Source organism: Balaenoptera physalus, assembly GCF_965194825.1.
Source record: "Balaenoptera physalus genome assembly, chromosome: 7".
Classification (NCBI taxonomy): Eukaryota; Metazoa; Chordata; class Mammalia; order Artiodactyla; family Balaenopteridae; genus Balaenoptera; species Balaenoptera physalus.
The window spans coordinates 4,142,801-4,161,594 of NC_138886.1; the positions used below are offsets into that span (position 1 = coordinate 4,142,801).

The 18,794-nt window shown below is 57.9% G+C and overlaps 3 protein-coding genes across 3 annotated transcripts in view; 1 reads left to right on the forward strand and 2 right to left on the reverse strand.

Moving 5' to 3' along the window:
• DDX31 (DEAD-box helicase 31) overlaps positions 1-18,794 on the forward strand; it is a 136,115-nt gene that overhangs the window by 76,692 nt on the left and 40,629 nt on the right. The gene's annotated exons all lie outside the window — the stretch shown is intronic.
• On the reverse strand, positions 426-9,642 carry BARHL1 (BarH like homeobox 1). Its single transcript, XM_082470572.1, has 4 exons — positions 9,192-9,642; positions 7,160-9,008; positions 3,060-3,282; positions 426-1,455 (listed from the first exon to the last, which is right to left on the reverse strand). Exons 2-4 carry the CDS (start codon positions 7,617-7,619, stop codon positions 1,161-1,163), a joined length of 978 nt encoding a protein of 325 aa, XP_082326698.1. The 5' UTR covers positions 7,620-9,008; positions 9,192-9,642; the 3' UTR covers positions 426-1,160.
• Positions 16,683-18,794, reverse strand: part of CFAP77 (cilia and flagella associated protein 77) — a 136,855-nt gene continuing 134,743 nt past the window's right edge. Inside the window, exon 7 of the mRNA XM_082468237.1 lies at positions 16,683-17,533. Coding sequence (XP_082324363.1) covers positions 17,411-17,533 — 123 coding nt within the window. The 3' untranslated portion in view covers positions 16,683-17,410. The remainder of the gene's footprint in view (positions 17,534-18,794) is intronic.

Here is an 18,794-nt window from a genome sequence, read left to right on the forward strand (position 1 = left end):
AGCCTCGGAGTCCATCTGTCGCCCCCGCGCCCGGCGGGCCGGTCACCAGCTGCCGGCGCCCTTGTCGTGGCCAGATGAGCCGCCTCAGCGAGGGCACCGCAGCCCGGCCCGCAGCCCAGCCAGCCCGGGCGCTGACCCCCACCCCGGCCCCCGGGACCGGCTGAGCGTCCAGCAACCAGATGGGGAGGCAGGGGCAGGTGGGGGGCAGCGTGCTCTCCTCACCGTAGAGATGGGAAGACTGAGGCCAGGGAGGAGGGGAGACCCCTGCCCACGACCACAGCACCAAGGAAGAGAGGGAGACGAAAATGCTTCCTTACTGAGGGCGGAAGGAGCCCGAGTCCCAGAAGGGGAAAATGAATCTCAAGGAGGGACGGGGAAGAAGGGCCGAGCGCGGACCCACCGACGGAGCGCGGACAGGCGCCTGGTCATTTGTAAGAAGTTTATTTCGACATTTAAAAAAGAGAGAGAACCCGAGGGGCCTGGCTGCCCCCCGGACGGAGGCTGGAGATGGGGACTGGGGGTCGGGGTAGGTGGGCAAGTCCCCTGACCCCTTCCTGCCCCGCCTGGGAGGAGGGTGGGCACAGGCCACAAACTCACTGATTCACGGACACAGTCACGGGCTCATGGGTCACGAATAAATAACTTCATATACACTTTGCACACGGTATGTACAGCTCTGCCGTCGGCCCTGGAGCTGGGGGGAGGGGCGGGGCGAGGCTCCACACTCCCCTTCGCCTCCGCGTGTCAGGGCTGCGGGGAGAGGGCTTGGTGCACCGCTGGAGCGTGGAGGGGGAGTGGGAAAGGGCAGCATGGGGGTCGCCCACCTGCACCGGGGAGGGGCAAGGGGACGCGGGTGGGGAGTGACGGGGGCGGGGCGTGGGGATGTATGTACCCCCGGCGGTGGAAGTGGCTCCCTGATGGAGTGGCCGGGAGTGAGGACGCCGAGGATGGTTAGGGAGACTCAGTCCGGGGGTCCGGGACTCAGAAGACTTGGCATTTGGCCCTTCTGGGGACACTGGGCTGGACGCCAGGGAGGGCCGGACCGGGGGCCCCTGGGAAGGGGCGTTGAAGCCCCGCGCCCTCCCAGAGGCAGGCGGAAGGGGCCAGCGCGGAGCCCCGGAGCGGGGGCCGGGTGCGCCGCGGGCCGGCGGGCGGGCGCTTCACCGAGGCTGCGCGGCCCTCGGGAGGACGCCGGCCAGCGGGGGCAGCGGCGGGGGCGGCTCGCTGGCGCCCTGGAGTCCGTGAATGAGGATGCGGGGCACCAGAGGTCTCTGCAGGGCGGGCGGCGGCGCGCTGGGCGCGCGGTACAGATACAGCGCGGCGCCGGGGTCCAGGTTGGAAACTAGACTCTGCGGGTAGAAATAAGGCGACGGGAACATCCGCTGGAGCGCTGAGTAATTGCCTGCCTCCGCCAGCAACTCCAACCCGACGGCCGTCTGTCGCTTCCATTTAGTCCTAGGGACCGAAGTAAACGCGTAAGGCGGGGTCAGAACTGTGGCGCCCGGAGACCCCTGCCCCTCACGAGTGCTTGCCCCAGAGCGCCTGCAGGGGCACCAAAGGGGTCACACTATAATTCGTTAATAAATAGCGGGCTGCCAGGCCCCGTCTAGCGGGTTACATGCATCGGCTCCTTTAATCTTCCACCGGCCTTCCATGGCTGTTAACCCCACTTAAAGATAAGAAAACTGAGGCGCGGGCCAGTTTTCAAGATGGTCTAGGAAGAGGAGACCCCGGTTTCTAAGCTAGGCTGTCTTACCCCACAGCCCGGGGTCTGCCCTCGCCACCCTTTGCTCAGGGGATCGCAGACCGGGCGCTTGGGGCGGGGTGTGGGCGCTCCCGCTGGGCATCGGTCTCCTGGGGAGGCCTGAGGAAGGCGAGATCGCCCCGGACAGGACGGCGGGGGCGCGGGGGTCGGGTCGCCAGCTGTTGGGGGAGACTCAGTTGATCCTCCCAGCGGCACAGCCGGCCCGGCGGAGGCCAGCACAGCCGCGGTACCCCAGTGGGAAGCTCGCGGGCCGGAGACAGCGACGGGAGAGGATGTGCGCACGCTCTCTCCGCCGCGCGGCCGCGGCCGCGACAGTCCGCACGCAGATCCGAGGCTTCGGGCGAGCCCTGCAGTCTGTCTGGTCCCGAAGCCGGGAGGCTACCAGCAGAGGGTCGGCTGGGGTTAGGGGAAGGCAAGAAAGCCGAGGCCACACTGGCTGCCAGGGCTGCGGCCGGACTCCTGTGCGCACCTGGCCGGCGAGGCGGTCCCACTGAGTCGGACTCAGCCGCACCGGCCCCGTTTCCCTGCCTGAATTATTCAACATCATCATAATTGTGTAATTACTGTAACGGGCCTTAATTATTGATGCCCGGAGCAGTAATCAGGTATTTATTATTAATGGGGCAGCGTGTTCTGAGGCTTGTTTATGGAAAGCACCGTTCCGGCCTCCGCTAAGCGTGTGTGGGTGACTGTGGTGTATGTGTGTTTGTATTACTGAGTTGCGTCGATGTGAGTGTGTGACTGTGGGTTGAGTGTGTGGCTCTATGTGTGTGCTTTGTACCTGTTTGTGTTTCTCTTCATCCTGTGAATGTGTTGGGGAGGGAGATTAGGAAATACCAGGTTCAAGACCCGTGCCCAACACCGATTTCCCGGATCCCCAGTCCCCAGGAAGCTAGGGCTGGGCCCCTTCCTTTCTTGCGTTTCAGGGCTAGAAAGGCTGAGGAGGCCAGAAGAATGCCCACGGGAGAGCTCAGAGCCACCCCCTGCCCCCCAGCAGCTGCCCGGGCTGGATGGGGGTGGTAGGACGTGGCTAGGGTGGGCAGGCTTGGCCCTCCAGTGGCCCACATGTCTGTCTGTCCACCTGATCGAGTCGAGTCCTGTCTCTCTCCCTCACCGTGGACTTCGGGCAAGGCCTTCGCTCTCTGAGCCCTCAGTTTCCCCAGTTTTACAGAACGGGGAAAGCTCAGGGGCCCTCCCTCGGCACATCAGATCATGTACTGGTGGGTCCCCTGGAGGGGCAGGGAGGAGAGCGGAGGGGGCCCTTTCGACCCTGTCCCCCGCAGCCGGGCCTCACCTGCGGTTCTGGTACCAGGTCTTGACCTGCGTGTCGGTGAGGTTGAGCGAGGCTGCGAGCTCCATGCGGTCCTGCACGCTCAGGTACTTCTGCCGCTCAAAGCTGCGCTCCAGCTGCGCCAGCTGATGGTCGGTGAAGGCCGTGCGTGCCTTGCGTGGCTTTTTCAGGCGCACCGGGGGACTGTCCCTCGAGCTGGAGATCTCCCGGTCGCCCTCCTCCTTCACTGTGGAGACACAGCCGCGCGTCAGGGCCCGGCCTCGCCGCCTTGCCACCCCAGCCGGCGGCCCGTCACAGCCGGTCGTGTAAATGTGGCTCCCGGTCCCATGGAGCCGTGGGCAGAGCAGCTCAGAGCTGGGACCTCCCAGCCCCCAGGCCGAGGAAGACTGATACCTCCGGGGAGAAGTAACCCAAAGCCGAGAGAGAACTCAACCCCGCTCCCGCGTTGCACCGGCGCTCCCTGGAGGGATTAACGGGATCCACCAAGTGGACCTGACAGGGGAGTGGAGAGGAGGGGAGGGGACCCAGGGGCTCCAGCCCGGTGGGCTGTGCGGATGCGTGCTCAGGGGTGCAGGACTGTGCCCCGATTCTCTGGCTGCATCCAGGCCAGGAAGGGAGGAAGCTGAGGGCCGGAATCTGGGGGAGAAAAACCCTCGTGGAGGAACAAAATCCCGTTCACCCTGGGGCGGACCGTGGTCCTGGAGAACAAATAAGTGCACCCACATCTCGCCTGGCCCCTGCACGGGCGTGAATCTATAGAGATGGTCCCCCTGTTTCTTAAACTACAAACAGCGCACAGCACGGAAGGCGAATCGCCCGGGCGCCCAGATCTGGAAGCATGAAGCGCTTGGAAAAATAAGCGGCACGTTTGCCCCTCGGACAGGCACATCGCAGAGGTCCGTGTTTCCTTGTCAATATGATGCCTACTGTGGCTGTCTTGTGTTTCCCCCTGCCCCGCCGAGTGGGTCAGAACACCCCAGCAGGGTCCCCGCTCCTGAGTCGCAAGGATGGGACCGAACAATGTGGTTTCTTTCTTCCCCAACACTTTCCTTTGGGGTTGACAGCACTGCAAGTGCCCACTTGATCAAACAAGCTCACTGACCTCCCTCCTCCTCCCCCTAAAGCGATGATGCGACCAGAGACCACCTCCCCAGAATTGGCAGTGGGGTTTGGGGCTTCCCTTCCTCTCTATATTTTCCTTTATGCTGAGTTTCATTGAGCGTGGCGTTTGCAGTGACAGGGTTCAGCTGAATGTGAGTTGATTTCTCTCTGTAGGAAACAATAATCCGGTTAATTGAGCCACTAGGGAGCAAGCCTTTTCAACCGGAAAGGCAGCGTTTGGAGGCCGGGAGGGTGCCGGGCGCCGGGTGCACCCAGGCGCGTGAGCCGGTGGAGTACTCGCTGGGCTTGTGAGAAACCGGGGCCCGTGCCTGCCTCCTGCCTCGTCCAGGCCAGTGCGAAGGCCGCTCCCTGCCCTCCTAGGCTCGGGCCGCGTTGGGGCACGGCTGCCTCAGGAGCTGGGGGTGTGTTGGGATGGGGCGGGGGTGGGACTTGAGTTCTGTCTATTATGCCAGGCAGGTAAAGTTTAAACAAGTTCAAGGAAACAATTATCCAAACCTCAAACTTGGTATTGTGGAAAACTTACTTTTTGACCTGATTGTCTTGGACTGACTATTTTGGAAAATCCCCCATTTCTCAGGGCTGAGCTCCGAGGTCGGGGGTGGGGTGAGGGTTGAGTTTGGGCTTTTTCTCGAATCCCTCTCCGGCACAGGCTGGAGCCTTCAGATATGCACTCGCCGCTGTCCAGCCTCAGCCTCCGAAATAGGCTCAGCCCAGATCTCAACGCCTCAGGGTTCCAGGCCCACCGACCCTGCCTGCTGGGAGCAAAGCGCCGGTTTCATTTCTCCACGGATATCAGCTCTGGCAGGAAGACTGCGCGCGCGGCAGACCGCCTTACTTCAAAGCCCAGCTTCTTTAAACGTTATGCCGAGGAAGCTTTGTACCAGAAACTCGGGATGGGACTGAGCTTCCCTCTGTGCCCTCTTTGGAGGAAACGACTGTTAGCTTGTTAGGTGGACAGGGGAATCGCTTAGATGCCCACCCCATGTGTCTGTCTCTCGGCAAGATTTCCTAACGTGGGTCCTGAAAAAGTCGCTTCCACCTTTGAGAAATGCTCCAGACACTGTCTCGGTGGTGGATATTCTGCTGCCTCTTCACCCCGGGGTTTTGGCGGTGCAAAGGCAGCGGTGCCTAGGGGTGGGGGAGACCTTCCTCCCTCCTCAGCTCCAAACCTATTTAAGCCATATGTGGACAGCTGGCCCTCATCACCTCCCTGATCAGATATCATCAGGGACAAGAGAAGAAAATTGATATTCCAATTATCTTAAACGAAACCTCTCCTCAAAATCCCACCTACGGGCAAGAAAATAAAAGGAGACAAGAGCCGAACCCTTTCACAGCACCAGCACCAGACACAAGCATGCAGGGCTGGTCGGGGTGGGGGGGGTCTCGCCTCTTACCCTAGACATAAAACTGGAGTGTTGTGGCTGAGAATTATAAAGAATAAGATATGATGTTATACATGTATATTTACGTTGCCTCCCTTGCTTACCCCTCCTCCCCACCACGCACCTGTCTTTCTCCCGGGCAAGTTTTCCTTGCCTCTCTAAACAGGCCGTGGGGGGAGGAGGAAGGGTCGCTGGGCCACATGCGTCTGGACCTCCGTCCTGGGTGCTCTAGCCCAACCTGCCCGTCTTCTAGGCACGAGTTGCCCAGTGAGGCTGACGGAGGCTCCACCAGTTGTGTGGGGAAATGGAGGGAGTGAGATATGGAGTGGGGCCCCAAAATGGGTTTCGGTCTGAGGTCAGGGCGTGTCCACAAACGAATTCTCGGTTGGGAAGAGAGTGTTAAATGAGCATTCCGAAATTTTTGCGAAGACGTAGTGCGAGTATAGACCGGGAGGTGTAGGGCCCCCAAGACAATAAAGAAGTAGCCTTTATAGGGAAGTTTTAGTTCATGGAAAGGGTTCTGGGAATTAATTATAAGGCTGAAAGAGCTCTGAACAGCCTCTGCCAGCCCCTCATTTTCTGCTGGATGGGGACACAGGGCTCTCTCCCTTGCAGCCCTGACACTCCTTCCCTTCCTGCCTCCTGACTTCTTCCTAAGAAGGAACTTTGCGCCTCTGGCCTCGCCAAAGACCTAAAGTCAAGGCAGTGGGCGGGGGCAAGAAACAAAATTAGGGAATTCTTTCTCTCCTTCTTCTCTTCCTTTTTTCCTTTCTTCCTTCTTCCTTTCCCCTTTCATCTTAATCCTGATCTCAGCTCCCTGGTTAAAACGGGATGGAAAGGAAACAACAATGGACAGATTCATGGAGGTGAAAACTAAAGTAAAGGGGAAGCAACCCCAGGATAGGCTGGGTGCCGGGGAATCTCTGGGTCCCACACACAGAACCTGAAGTTGATAGCTCAATGCACTTAAAATCAAATCCAGTGGGAACAGTTGGGCGGGTGCAGAGACCTCCCCTCTCGAAGAGACCTCTGAACCTGCTCCGTGCTTTTGCATGATTCCCCAGGCCCAGATCACAGCGGGGCCAACGGGAGGGAAAGCTCAGTTCTCCTCCCCCCCTGGAAATTCAAATTAAAGGGTGGAAAATTCTGACTGTTCTCAGGGCTCCAGCTGAAATTTCCTGCTAGGTTTTCACCCTTATAAAAGGGGGTTCAAGCAGAACGCTTTGGGTCTTCCGTTGCTTCTGCAAGGTCTTTTCCCAGAGAGCCACTGGCCTGATAAGAACTTGCTTCTGCCCACCAGTGGGTTGGAGAGTCCACCGAAGTTTGGAAAGTTTGCTTTGTGCGTTTTGGGGAATCTCTCCTGGGGCACACAGCGTCCCTCTCCTCACTCTCTCCGCTGGACTCTTTGTTGCTCAGAAACATAACCACAGGGCCGACTGAAAGGCTCAGACAAGACCGACTGCTGAGCCTGGGCCCTGGGGGGAGCTCCGAGTGAATATGTGTACGTCCCCACGTGTGTGCATGCCTGTTTTAGTACCAGTGTTCAGAAATATAGCATCCCCCCCACCCCCAAGTTTTCAACTCGCATTTTCTTACCTTTATACTCAGAGTCCGATGAGGCATTGCTGCTACTTTTGTCCAGCTTTTCTCTAAAGTCCTCCCCGGCCTTGGCCGCAAGACGGCCCCCAGGCTCAGGAGCGGCTGGCTGCCCGCTGCTAGAGTAGGGTGCACAGGCCGCGAGTGGTTTGCAGTCAGCAAGGATGTCCCTGATCAGAAAGGAGGAGCTCACGGTGCGAGACTGGGCTGGGGCTGAGAGCTGCCCAGGCTGCAGGTGGGAGTCCAAACCTGGGCCCGAAGCCCCGCCAGGCCGCGGGGCGCCCGTCTCCAGACAGTCCCTTCCTGGCGAGGCTGGTGAAGAGCAGTCGCTCTCCGAGCGCGGACTCAGCTCCAGGGGCGAGCGGCAGTCCCCGAGCAAGGGGTCCCCCTTGGGAAGGGCGGGGCTGCCCGCTCGGTGGGAGAGAATGGAGTCGATCCCAAAGCCATTGGAGCCTTCCATAGCCAAGCTGCGACCTGTCCTCCCCAAAAGCTCCCCACCCCCCCCAACCCCAGCCGCCGCTGCCCCTGCCCCTAGCTGCGGGCTGGCATGGGGAAGGCGGGCAGGGAGCCTGCGGGCACCTTGGATGGAGTTCAGCCTTAGGGGAGCCCGGGAGCTCTGGGCCAACCTCCTCTGCGCATTAGATCCAAAAGGGCTCAGCGCGTCTTCTGCAGCATCGCGCCGAGCCGCCGAGCCGAGGGGGGTGGTGGGAGTGTCAGGGAGAAATGGGAGGGAGGGTGCGCCAAGTTGGGGAGAGCAAAGGGGGAGACGGACGGCCTGAGCTCCCCTTTGGCACAGAAGAGATGCGAGGACGTTGGAATCTAAATAAAGAAGGGCTTTTGAAAAATCCAAACTGGACGCTTCCTCCAGGCGAGCAGTGGCCGAGGGCAGCGGGGTCAGCACCGCGGATAGCAGCGGGCCCGAGCCGCGCTACCAGCCGGCGGAACGGAGCGCACCTGGCGGCGTCAGCACCGCGGATAGCGGCGACGGCGGCCCTCGGCGCATGACGCTCCCCACCTGGCCGGGGAGGTCCTCTCTCCGCGCTCCCACAGCTCCTGGGGCCCGTCAGCACCGTGGACAGCACCTCCCGGCTCAGCTGTTGCAGCTCGCAGCCCGTCCTCCGCGCGCGCCTTCGCCTCCCCCCCTTCCTTTAAAAAATGAACTTGTGTCACTTTTACTTTGGGGCTAGGGTTTTTTTTTTTTTTTCGTTTCTTTTTTTTCGTTGTTTTTTTTTTTTTTTTTTTTTTTAAAGGGGACTCGCCCACGTGTCCCCGGAGTGATGACGCTGATTGGCTCCGGCCGATTTTGGGGGTGATGTCACGGCTCCGCAAGCCGCTGCCCGATTCCTTTCGGTTTGATTAAAAGAGACACTGAATTAATTACAGCACGGACCCAACTGTTTACCGGCGATTTCCACACGGTTTGCTTTCATTAGGTCGGTGATGTGGCTCCTAATGAGGGTGATTAGCTCAAGGGGGGTACAGGCTGGCGGGGAGGGGTCCAGAGCCCGGCTGCCGCTGCCGTTGGGTTGGAATGTGAGGTTTCTTAAGTTCCCCCTACACTTTCCCACAGTTATTCAAATTATTCGTCCGCCAGGCTGTCAAAGATCCCTTTTCTACCTCCACCCACCCCGCCACCCCGCCGTTTTCTCTTCCTTCAGCAACAGAAAGGGACTAAATCCAGCAGAAAAAGAACTGTGTGTGTGGAGAAGATATTTTAATTTGTTATGGTGTTTTAGGGCGTTTCCGTCGGGGTCTACATGTTTTCCGTGCAGGAAAATTTGCAGCCCTCTCTCTGACCTCTTTGGACCCCGCGGGCCTGATAGGGGTGGGGAAAGCTCGGTGTCTGCACCTAGAAGGAGCCAGAACGAGGGCTTCACTGTGGGGCGAGGGTGGAAAACGTGGGCATGTCGTGTCTGGGACGTTAGGGGGACCCTGAGAAATCCCCGTGGCCCGAGAGAGACAGCGCAACGGACCCCAGCCCAGCCGATAGCCTCTCCTGTGGCGCGTGTCCCGGGATCGGGTGTTTTTGTACCTCTGAACAGCAACACGCGAGAGCTTCTGAGCGCGAGTGTAGACATCTGCAAACGGCTTCTCATTTCGCACGGAGCCGGAGCTCGCCCGAGGATTTATTTTCAAAGCAGCGCTGGAAACACGGTCTTTTCACTGTGAATAACTCTCCCCGCACCCTCCCCGGCTCCTCCACGACGCTCCAGTTCTGTGCCTTTCAGGGTTCGGCCTCCGGTGCCGGGGCGCAGGGCGGCGGGCAGGTCTGAAGCGCGTCCGGGGCCTGGATCCTCTCGACACTACCCCGGGGATGGCGACCCGGGTCTGCGGTCAAAGGGCGGAGGGAGCCGAGCCCGCGCACCTGCAGCCGGGCCCCGTGGGCCCAAGGCGCCCTTCGCTCGCCCAGCGCCCGGAGCCCAGGCCTTTCCGGGCGGCCCGCGCGCTCCGGGCCCCCTCCCCACGGGCCCCCGGAAGATACCCCGGCCCCGTGTCGGGCTCAGCTCTGCGATCTCAGCGGAACAGTGAGGCGCCCGAACCCCCCAAGCCCGAGCCCCGGCCCGGGGAAGCCCCGCACAGCCGGGCGGAGCACAGACTTCTCCCTCGGGCGAGGTCGGCGGTGGCCTCCGGCCCGGCTCCCCGCCCGCTCCCCCTGAGCCTGCCGGCAGATTGGAAGCGGCCTCGCCGGGCTGGGGCCGAGGACGGGCGGCTCCCCGGGGACGGCGGGCCCGGCTCGGCTGCAAGCTGTCGGGGAGGCGGGAGGGCGGGCGCCGAGGGGCCCCCGTCCTGGCCCGGCGGCCGCGTCAGTGGGCGCCTCCCGTGGCGGGGCCGAGCCGGCCGGTCCGTTCCTTTTCGTTTGGTTGATGGGGAGGAGAGCATAAATCACGAGGACCCTGGGCTGCCCTCGCCCTTCCCGGCCGGCCCTCAACTTGGGCCTCGTTTCTGCTCTGGGCGCCTCTGGAGATGCCGCTCCCCTCTCCACTCTCTCCCCCTACAACCCCGCTCCCGACCTGCGCCCGCATCTCAGGAAGAACCTCAGCTCCCCCAGACCCCAAAAGGTCCCAACTTGGGTCAACGGGCCTGTCATCCTGGGCCTGTTAGAGATCCTGACGCCCCGGGGCCAGGATCCGCGGAATCGGCTAAGCCGCGAGCAAGTCTGGTCCTGCTCTGCCCGCCGGCGGTCCGAGCCGCCCCTGCCCTGGGCGGACTTGCATCTGTCGAAGCACAGACTTTTTCTGGCCTCGGGGTCTTAGGCGGGGGTTTGGATCCCGGGCCCAGCGAAAACAAGGCCTCTGGCGGCGCAGGGCACTGCGAGGGTATCAGAGCTGGAGCGGGGTGCGGCGTGGGGACGAGTAAGGGCTGGGGAGGGAACCTTCTACGGTGGAAAAAAAAAAAAGCCAAGAACCCCAACCTCCCGCAGCCCTAGCCGGCTTCTGGGCGCTTCTGAGAGCCCGAGAATATTTAACAGGTTGTTAGTATACTATCATTAGTATTGAATTATCATAGTCTACTGTGAGATAAAACATGCTGTGCCATTTATTCCATTTGGAATTTGGACCCAGCCCTCTCTCGCTAACATTGTTTTATTCCTGTCTGGGGGTTTCCAACTCCACTATTGTTCCTCCTCCTTTTCTCTTTTCTCCATCACAGGGGTGGTTCTTGCACCTCAGCGTGTCCACAGCCTGAGAGGTCTGTGTGTACTCACCTGGGCTCTTGTTTAGCTGGGAGGATGCCCAGGAATTGGCCTTTTACTAAGCGTCCAGGGATCCTGGGTGGGTGATCCACCCCTCCCTTTGAGAAAGGAGTCTGGTGGGTCCTGGAGGGGTAGAAGTTTCAACAAAGCAGGATGTGAACCATGGCAAGTTACTTAACCTCTGAGAACTCCATTGACACGGCAGGAGACAGACCTCTCTCCCCCTCTGCCCCCGCTGAGCCCCAGCCCTCTACCTTAGGGGTCTTGCCCAACCCCCTCCACCCGGGGAGAGAAGAGGCTTGGAGGACTCAGGGGAGGGAAAGGGGATGAGTGAGATGAGGTCCCGTCCAGGCCCAGGCTCCCAGGACACCAGCACCCAGACCCCTGTTCTGGGCTCCAACACCTCCCCCCCCAGCCTCCCACTTCTCTTGGGTTCTCTAGCTTCCAGTGCCAGCCCCTGCCCATCCAGTCCTTTGAAACTGCTTTCCTTTAAACCTTCAGTCTCTCAATGAACCCAGAGCCCTAGAAGGGCTCAAACCAAGCATTCACAGAGCGACAGCAACGAAGGAGGAACCTTTGCTCTTCTCCAGGGCAGGGAAGCAGCTGCCCGGACTGGCCCTCAGAAGGCCTGGGCTCTGGCCCTGCTTCCATGCTGGGCAGCTCATCTCTCTTGCCTGGACCTCAGCTTTCCCTTTGGTCCAAAGACATTAACATCAGAGGTTTGTCGTGAGAGGCAAGGATAGGAGAGGCCCATGCCGGCTATGATGTGGCCTGCCTATAGAATCCACGTCCTTCCCGCTCCACCTGCGGCTCTTGGCTTGGGTTTGACTTTGAATCAGTGCCTGGGCCAGTGGCTGAGCCATGGTTTTTAGCAACTTTCTTACCCCACTGCCCTGAGCGTGGAAAAGGCCTTATTTTGGCCGGTTTTGCTCACTGGCTTAGCAGACAGAGCCACATGAGGAGATGTGCTCAAAGCTTTTCGAGAATGGTCCTGAGGTCTTCTTCTCTGCTCCTGAAGGATTGTAGCTTGAATGCTGTCATCACGATTCTGAGCAGCTGGGGCCAGGGGCAGTGTAACGCCGGTGGAGTGGGGTGGTTGAGGATATGGCCTCCAGAATCTGCTAGTCTTAAAGTCAACTCCTGGCTCTAGAATCCAGGGCTGGGGCTAAGGTGAGGCAAGTGAGGTGAGTCATACAAGTCCCTATTGAACCTGTTGCTGTTTTGTCCATCAGGGATTTTTCAATTTTGATTTTAAAATATTACATTAAAATATTGTTTGTTTTGGTTACTGAGTTTGGGGGAAAGTCAGAAGGTGTGTACCTTAGGCCAGGGCCTTGTCTGCCTCACCTTAGTCCCAGCCCTGCTCTGTGACCTTGAGCAGACGCTGTCTGGGCCATGTGTTCTTCAGCTGTAAGATGGGGGTGATGTCGCCTGCTTCACATGGTCGTTGGGAGGACTCTGCACTTGGCTGGGGTCCTGGAGAATACCAAGTATGCATTTCAAATCACGACTGCGGAGAACAATAGCCAGAGCTTTTCCTCTGGCAGGTTAGGGCCCCCACTGGAGAAGTCAGGCCCCCCGCCCTGGGCTTTGCTCTGGGCCTTCCTACAAAACCGGTCTGTGACATGGAGGGGACAAGGGATTTGGCTGATGCGGGCCAAGCTTGGGTGCTAATGCAAACAGATGGGCCAGACAAGGATTTGGACAATTTGTGGGTTTCAAGGTCATGCTGTTCTCAGTCATTTTTGTTGGTTTAGCTCAAAACCCCATGGAGCTCCTGAAACCAGAGAGAAGATATTCTTTCTTTTCCTCTAGTCTTCCCTCCCTTCCTCCCTCCCTCCCTCCCTTCCTCCCCTGTAAACACGCAGTCTGTCCTGCACAGTGTGCCCCGTGCTAGATGCTGGCGATGTCACGGGGGGTATGACAGGATGGACCTGCATGCATGGATCTCACAGAGTGCAGCAGCGTCCATCAACCTAAATTCCCCTTCAGAGATTATTTCCCATTTGTGAATTCAAGTTTATATTTGCCTTCATTCAGTTCTAGGAGCCTGTATAAAAAGCCAACCTAGTTTTTTTTTTTTCTTTCTTTTAATGATGATTTCAAGCATCAAAGCCTTTCCCAAGTAAAAAGAAATGCAGCAGAAAGACTGTTTTGGTCAAGAAGGATAAATGCAAGAGAATGTTTTTGATTGGAAACACAGACCTGTGTGACTGTCATGCAGGCCCACGTTGGCGCCTGAGCTTCTGGTCTGCTTGCTGTCATGCATATGTGCTTGCTCTAGACCCCCAAATCTGTGATTCGAAACCATTGCTAGTTGGGGAGCTTGGATGAGTGAGCCAAAAAGCCAAGCCATCTCTAACTGGATCCAGGGACCTCCCAGGACTGGATTTGGATTTGTGGCCTGTGAGCAGTGCTTTCTCTTCTGTTTTCTAGAAGCCCCCTGCCAGGCAGAGATCAGACATCAATCGCCATTGGCTCACTGCTACCATCCCTGATAAAAACCCTGCATGATGTCAGACTCCAGAACCCCCTCTCCTTTCTTCAGGCTGAGAAAATGGTTAGTTATCTGGTTATATCAGAGTGGGAGTGTGTGGCAATGAGAGAACCAATGAGGTTTGGGCTCTAGTTTAAAAATCTGGAAATTGGGAGTTCCCTGGTTGTTTAGTGATTAGGAGTCGGTGCTTTCACCGCCGTGGCCCGGCTTCAATCTCTGGCCGGGGAACTAAGATCCCGGCTTGTGGCCAAAAAAAACAAAAGAAAGAAAGAAAAGAAAAAAGAGACTGGAAATAGACTGAAGTCAGTGGGCGTTCAGCATGAAAAGAAAGCTGGACCTACCAGCCAAGAGGTCTGCTCTTGTCCTAGTTTGGCTGCTAAGTAACTGCATCCCTCTGTCTTCTCTGGAAGGACTACACGTGTCCACAAGCCCCTCCCAGCTTCGTGAGTCCCGTTTCCAAAGGCTCCGTCTCAACACCCCAGGCCCGCACTCGCTCCCCACTCCTGCCAAGTGCGCGGCAACACGGGCACTGCCTTCCTCCACCTCCAAGGGAACTTCTGAGCATTTCAAGCTGACTGGCTGAGGGGCCAGACCAGCTGCCTCCTTGTGGTTCTTGAGGACAGTACACATGGGCCTCTTTGGTTAAATCTCTGGTGGGGTTTGGCCAAGAAACCCGACCACGGGGTAGAATGTTCCCAAATGCCAACCAGCAGGGAGATGAACAAAAACAGGGGCTCAAGGCCGTACCTCTGGTGACAGCCATGCTCACGTGGCATTTGTCGGCACGTGATTAGGACGACTTGGGATGGAAAGCTAAGCCCCCCCCCATTTCCGCCCATCTTTAATTGAGGAGCGGTTTTGGGGGGACAGGCTCTGGAATGCATAGTGGACCAGCACTGGCCTGGGACCCGCTTATTGAGTGAACTCAGGCCTCCTTTGACATCTCTTTTCCATCTGTGAAGTGGGGACGATGGTGGTGGAGGGAGGTTAACAGATGGTCCCTAAGGCCCCTGCAGGCTGGAACCTTTGGGGACTCTACCCTGGGTCAGGAAGGATAGTCAGGGACTCCAGCTGTGCTGGGAGACCCCCCAGCCAGGGTCAGCGTGAGCCAGGACAGGCGTTTGGCCGATGTGACGGGATACCCGAGAAGGCGGAATCAGACCAGAATCGGACCTGGGGCTTTGTGGAGGCACAAATAATTAATGAGGAGGGAAGGACCCAGCTGGGGGAGGGAAGGAGGCAGGGAGGGAAGGGCCAGGCACCTCCTTGGCCTCATACTCAGACTTGCCAGAGGGTGGCGCTGTAGGACAAGGAGCTGAGGAAATCTGCGCAAGCCACCCCAGCGTGGCCCGGGAGTGCACAGAGGCTGGGGAGACTCTGGGAGAGGATGGAGGTGTGTTCCCAGGGCATCTGTCACAGCCCCCTCGAGTCCCACGGCACGCGGTCTGCCTGCTTCTGAGGCAAGAAGTAATTGGATAGACAAAAGAGATTTCCCGGAGCTTTTTCTGGCCAAGTCCGTATTCTCCCCTTTGGCCCAATCCTTGGAAAAGCAGGCCTGCAGGGACCACTGAGCAGTGGGGCATCTTGCTCATTGCCATAGCAGAATCGCTCACTCTTCTGTGGATAGAGCCTAACTTCAGGTCCTTCAGGAAATTCTGTGTCCTGATGTGTAACCCCCCCGCCCTTTCCACTGGGGATTTCAGAACAAAAGAGTGGGTTCAATTCCAAATATCTTGACCTCCTTGACGCATCTGGACACAAAGACTTTGAGCATCCTGCCCTCTGCCCTTGATCCCTCACAGAGTTCCGGTTGTCCCTTTGCAGTGTGATTTATTAATGAGAAGAAAATAATAATTCGCATTCATCTATTGCTTAAAAGTGCCAGATCCTGTGCTAATCACATTATACACATTCTTGAATGTAATCATTATCTAATTTCACTTGATGAAAACTCCTGTGGTGTGTCAGGGTCCTGTCTCACAGATGAGGCAAAGAGTGGTTAGGACACTTTCTCGGGGTCACACAAAAATTACTTAGTGGAGCTGGGTTTCATGCCCTTGCATGGCTGCCTGCTCAGTGGCCAGGCCCCTCAGGCTTGGCCCTGCTCCCTCACCGGGGTCACTCCCCCCGGGGGTCAGAAGGCTGCAGGGTGGCTTTAGCAAAGACCAGTAGGGATGCTTGTCTGGTTCGTGGGGTGGGAGGGGAATTCTAGGCCCTTAGGATGGGGTGGGGTCTGTCAAGGCTCTCCACTGAACCAGATTCCTGAGGGGGTTGGTAGTGTGTGTGGCATTTTTATGGAATTAGCTTCTAAGGAGCTGCAGTGAGTGTGTGTGTTGGGAGTGGGGAGGCTGCTTAAGAAACGCACTCAGATCTGTAGTCACCAGACTCGGTGTGTCTCCCGGCCTAGGCTGATAGATGGTCCCCGCCAGGCTCTCAGGAGCCACAGCAGATGTTCAGGCAGCGGGTCATTCCACAGGCCCTTAGGTCTGGGCCCTGGGCCCTTAGACCCCTGATCCCATGCCACTTCCCTTCTAGAAGAGGAGACAGGCAATAAACAAGGGCTCATTGCTTTGCCGAGAATAAAACAGGCTGGTGTGGGTTTACCTGAGGGTTACTCCAGGGGAGACCCTTTGAGTGGGGGACTTGTTCATATCTTTTTCTTTTTCGGCCACACCGCACGGCTTGCGAGGTCTCAGTTCCCCGACCAGGGTTTGAACCCAGGCCATGGCAGTGAAAGCCTGGAATCCAAACCACTAGGCCACCAGGGAACTCCCTGAGTGGGGGACCTGGCTTTTGAGCTAAGATCTAAATGACAAGAAGGGGTGGGCTGGTGACAAGCTGTGGAGAAAGGATTGTGGGTAGAAGCAGGAAGGTGGTTCAGGAACCTACTGCAGTTCTCCGGAGAGATGATGGCGGCTCGGAGAGACGGGATGAATCAGGGTGTTTTGGGAAGTAACATCGATGGGCTTGTTGATGGATTGGATGAGAGCGTGAAGGAAACAGAGTCGTGAAGCTTTTCGTCTTCAGCATCTGGGTGATCTCAAGTATGAGATGGGAAAAATGGAGGGAGAAGCGAGTCTGGCGGAAAAAAATCCAGAGTTCTGTCTTGGCTGTGTTGGTTTGAGATGAATGCCGGATGCTTGAGTGGAGACATCCGGGGAGCAGCTGGATACATGAGTGTGGCATTCGCGGGAGAGATCCGGGGTGAAGGCCGGCGATGGACTTTGCACAGGTGCTGTCGAGAGGTCTTGGAGGTCATCTCCCTTAAAGAGTCTGAAGTTTGTTCTCACCCTGCTCGTAGGTTTACTCGCTTTCAAATAAAGGCACAGGAGCAGGATGACAAATAGCACTTTTAATTTAAAATAGATCAGTATCCAATTTGCGGGGAGAAGCCAGCGGACCTGCAGAAAGACTGAGGTGCAAAGTGCCCCAGCCTGGGTGCTTTCAGCCCCGGAAGTCTCTCTCTTTCGGGAGGGGGAGGGGTGACCTTCCAAGGTCAGTGCCGGTGGAGGAGCCCATCTGGGCCCAGCACTGAGGAGGTGAGGGCCGCTCTGAGTAAGGAACGTGGGCTCTTCCTGCCCTCACAGGTCCCAGAGAGATGGTACTGCCGTGGAGAGATATCAGGAATCCCAAAAGGAGCAATTAAAACTCATGTTTGGAATATAAAATGAGGGCTTTCAAAGCATGGTACTGTCACACTTTCTGCAGCAAATACATGGGTTGCTCTTAACACTTGAGGGCAGAGCCTCAGAATCGCCCCTTAGTCTGGAGTCTAAAATCTGCCCTGGATTTTGGGTTTCTCTTACCAGGTGAGGGCTTGAGAAGAGAGGGTGGGGGGCCTGCAGGAGGAGGGCGGTCCCTAAGTGGAGGGTCACTGGGGCTAAGGGAAGCGAGTGTAGCTAACTCTAAAAAGGGGGCTCTTACCAAAAACGATCAAACTAAGACCTGAATCTGAGGTCCTGGCCAAGGCAGAACCTGCAGAACGACGGGGGACTGTCTTATGTTAGTTGGGCAAGAAAGGTGAGTCCTTCAGAGAATTTTCTACTGTGTCAAGAAGGCTTTAGGGGTGGGTGTAGTTGCCCATCCGCAGGGTTCCCTGGCGCACAGCACACTCTTCCCGGTGGGCTTTGAAGGCTCTCTGGCGATGGGCCTCGGTGGGGAAGGTATCGAGATGGGGGCCCACCTGTGGACAGAGGGAGAGCGGGTCAGTGGGCATGAGTGCTCGGGGGCTCGGCCTGGGGGCTCCCCTTCCTTCCCTGGCCCGCCCCCTACTTCCATCTTAGAGTAATAATAAAAATCGCTGTCAGAGGGAAAGAAGTGAAGGGAAAGTGCTGTCCTGGTGCTGCGGGGTAAAGTGAGGGGTGACATGGGACAGGGGTGCGAGAGCAGGGCTGCCCGGTGCCCTTGTTTTTCCTTTTGTCCAGCTCGTTGCCAGGACGACGTGTACATGATAAATATCACCTGCCAAGGATCAGGGTCACCGTGCAGCGGGACCTCACAGCCAGCATTATCCTTCACATGCTGATTCTCCACCATGAAAACCCCAAACAAGCCGCCCTCTCCAAGGGGGGCTTCCTGGCACGGTTGGCGCTCCGTCACCGTAGGACCATCTGAGGCCACCCCGCACTCCAGGGGCCAACACTCAGTTGCGCCAGAACCAGAGCCAGATCCAAGGAGTCGGGGGGCCCCTGTCGTTAAAATTTTATGCAATCAGTATTTTGGCCTGCGCTTGCCTCTCAAGAAATGGTGGTGAGTGGAAACCTCTCCTGTCTCCTGGGTCTGTTACACCACCTCCAAATGCCAGAGAATTCCCGTAAAATGGCATTTCTCTTTTAGGATAACTAAGGGAGGCACGGGGTAGAAAGGGTTCGGGCTTGCTTGTTTATTTATGCATCCGTTCATTCATTCATTCATTCATTCACTCACTCGTTCAGGCCACACATATTAACTGAGCACAGCTCTGTGCCAGGCACTGGGGTACCACAATGAATGAGAGGGACTCACTCTTCCCGGGGTGGGGGGGGAGCAGACGTGGGCGATAATTACGCAGCTGTTTCATGAGAATCGGTGCAGTGATGGGGGCGTCAGTGAGCACAGGTAGGTGGGTTTAAGCCTCCCCGGAGTCCGGGGTCTCTCTGGGGGACACGGGGAGGCTCGTAGGATGAGCAGGGCTTTCCCAGGCTAAGGGGGCCACATGCGTGCTGGCCTTGGGGCGCCCCGCAGCTCAAGTCCACAAGGCGACATGGTGGCCCGGATGAGGGTCGGCAGGAGCAGCCGAAGGCTCTGCTGTGACTTCAGGATAAGGCAGGACCCACGGCCAGGATGGCCACAGGCTCTGGCGAAGGGCCAGGCCGGGGGTGCCCTCACCACCACGGGGGACGGGGTTAGCCGAGACCACAGAGCTGCAGGCAGCCTTCCCGTGACGAAAGGTGAGAGAAAAGAAA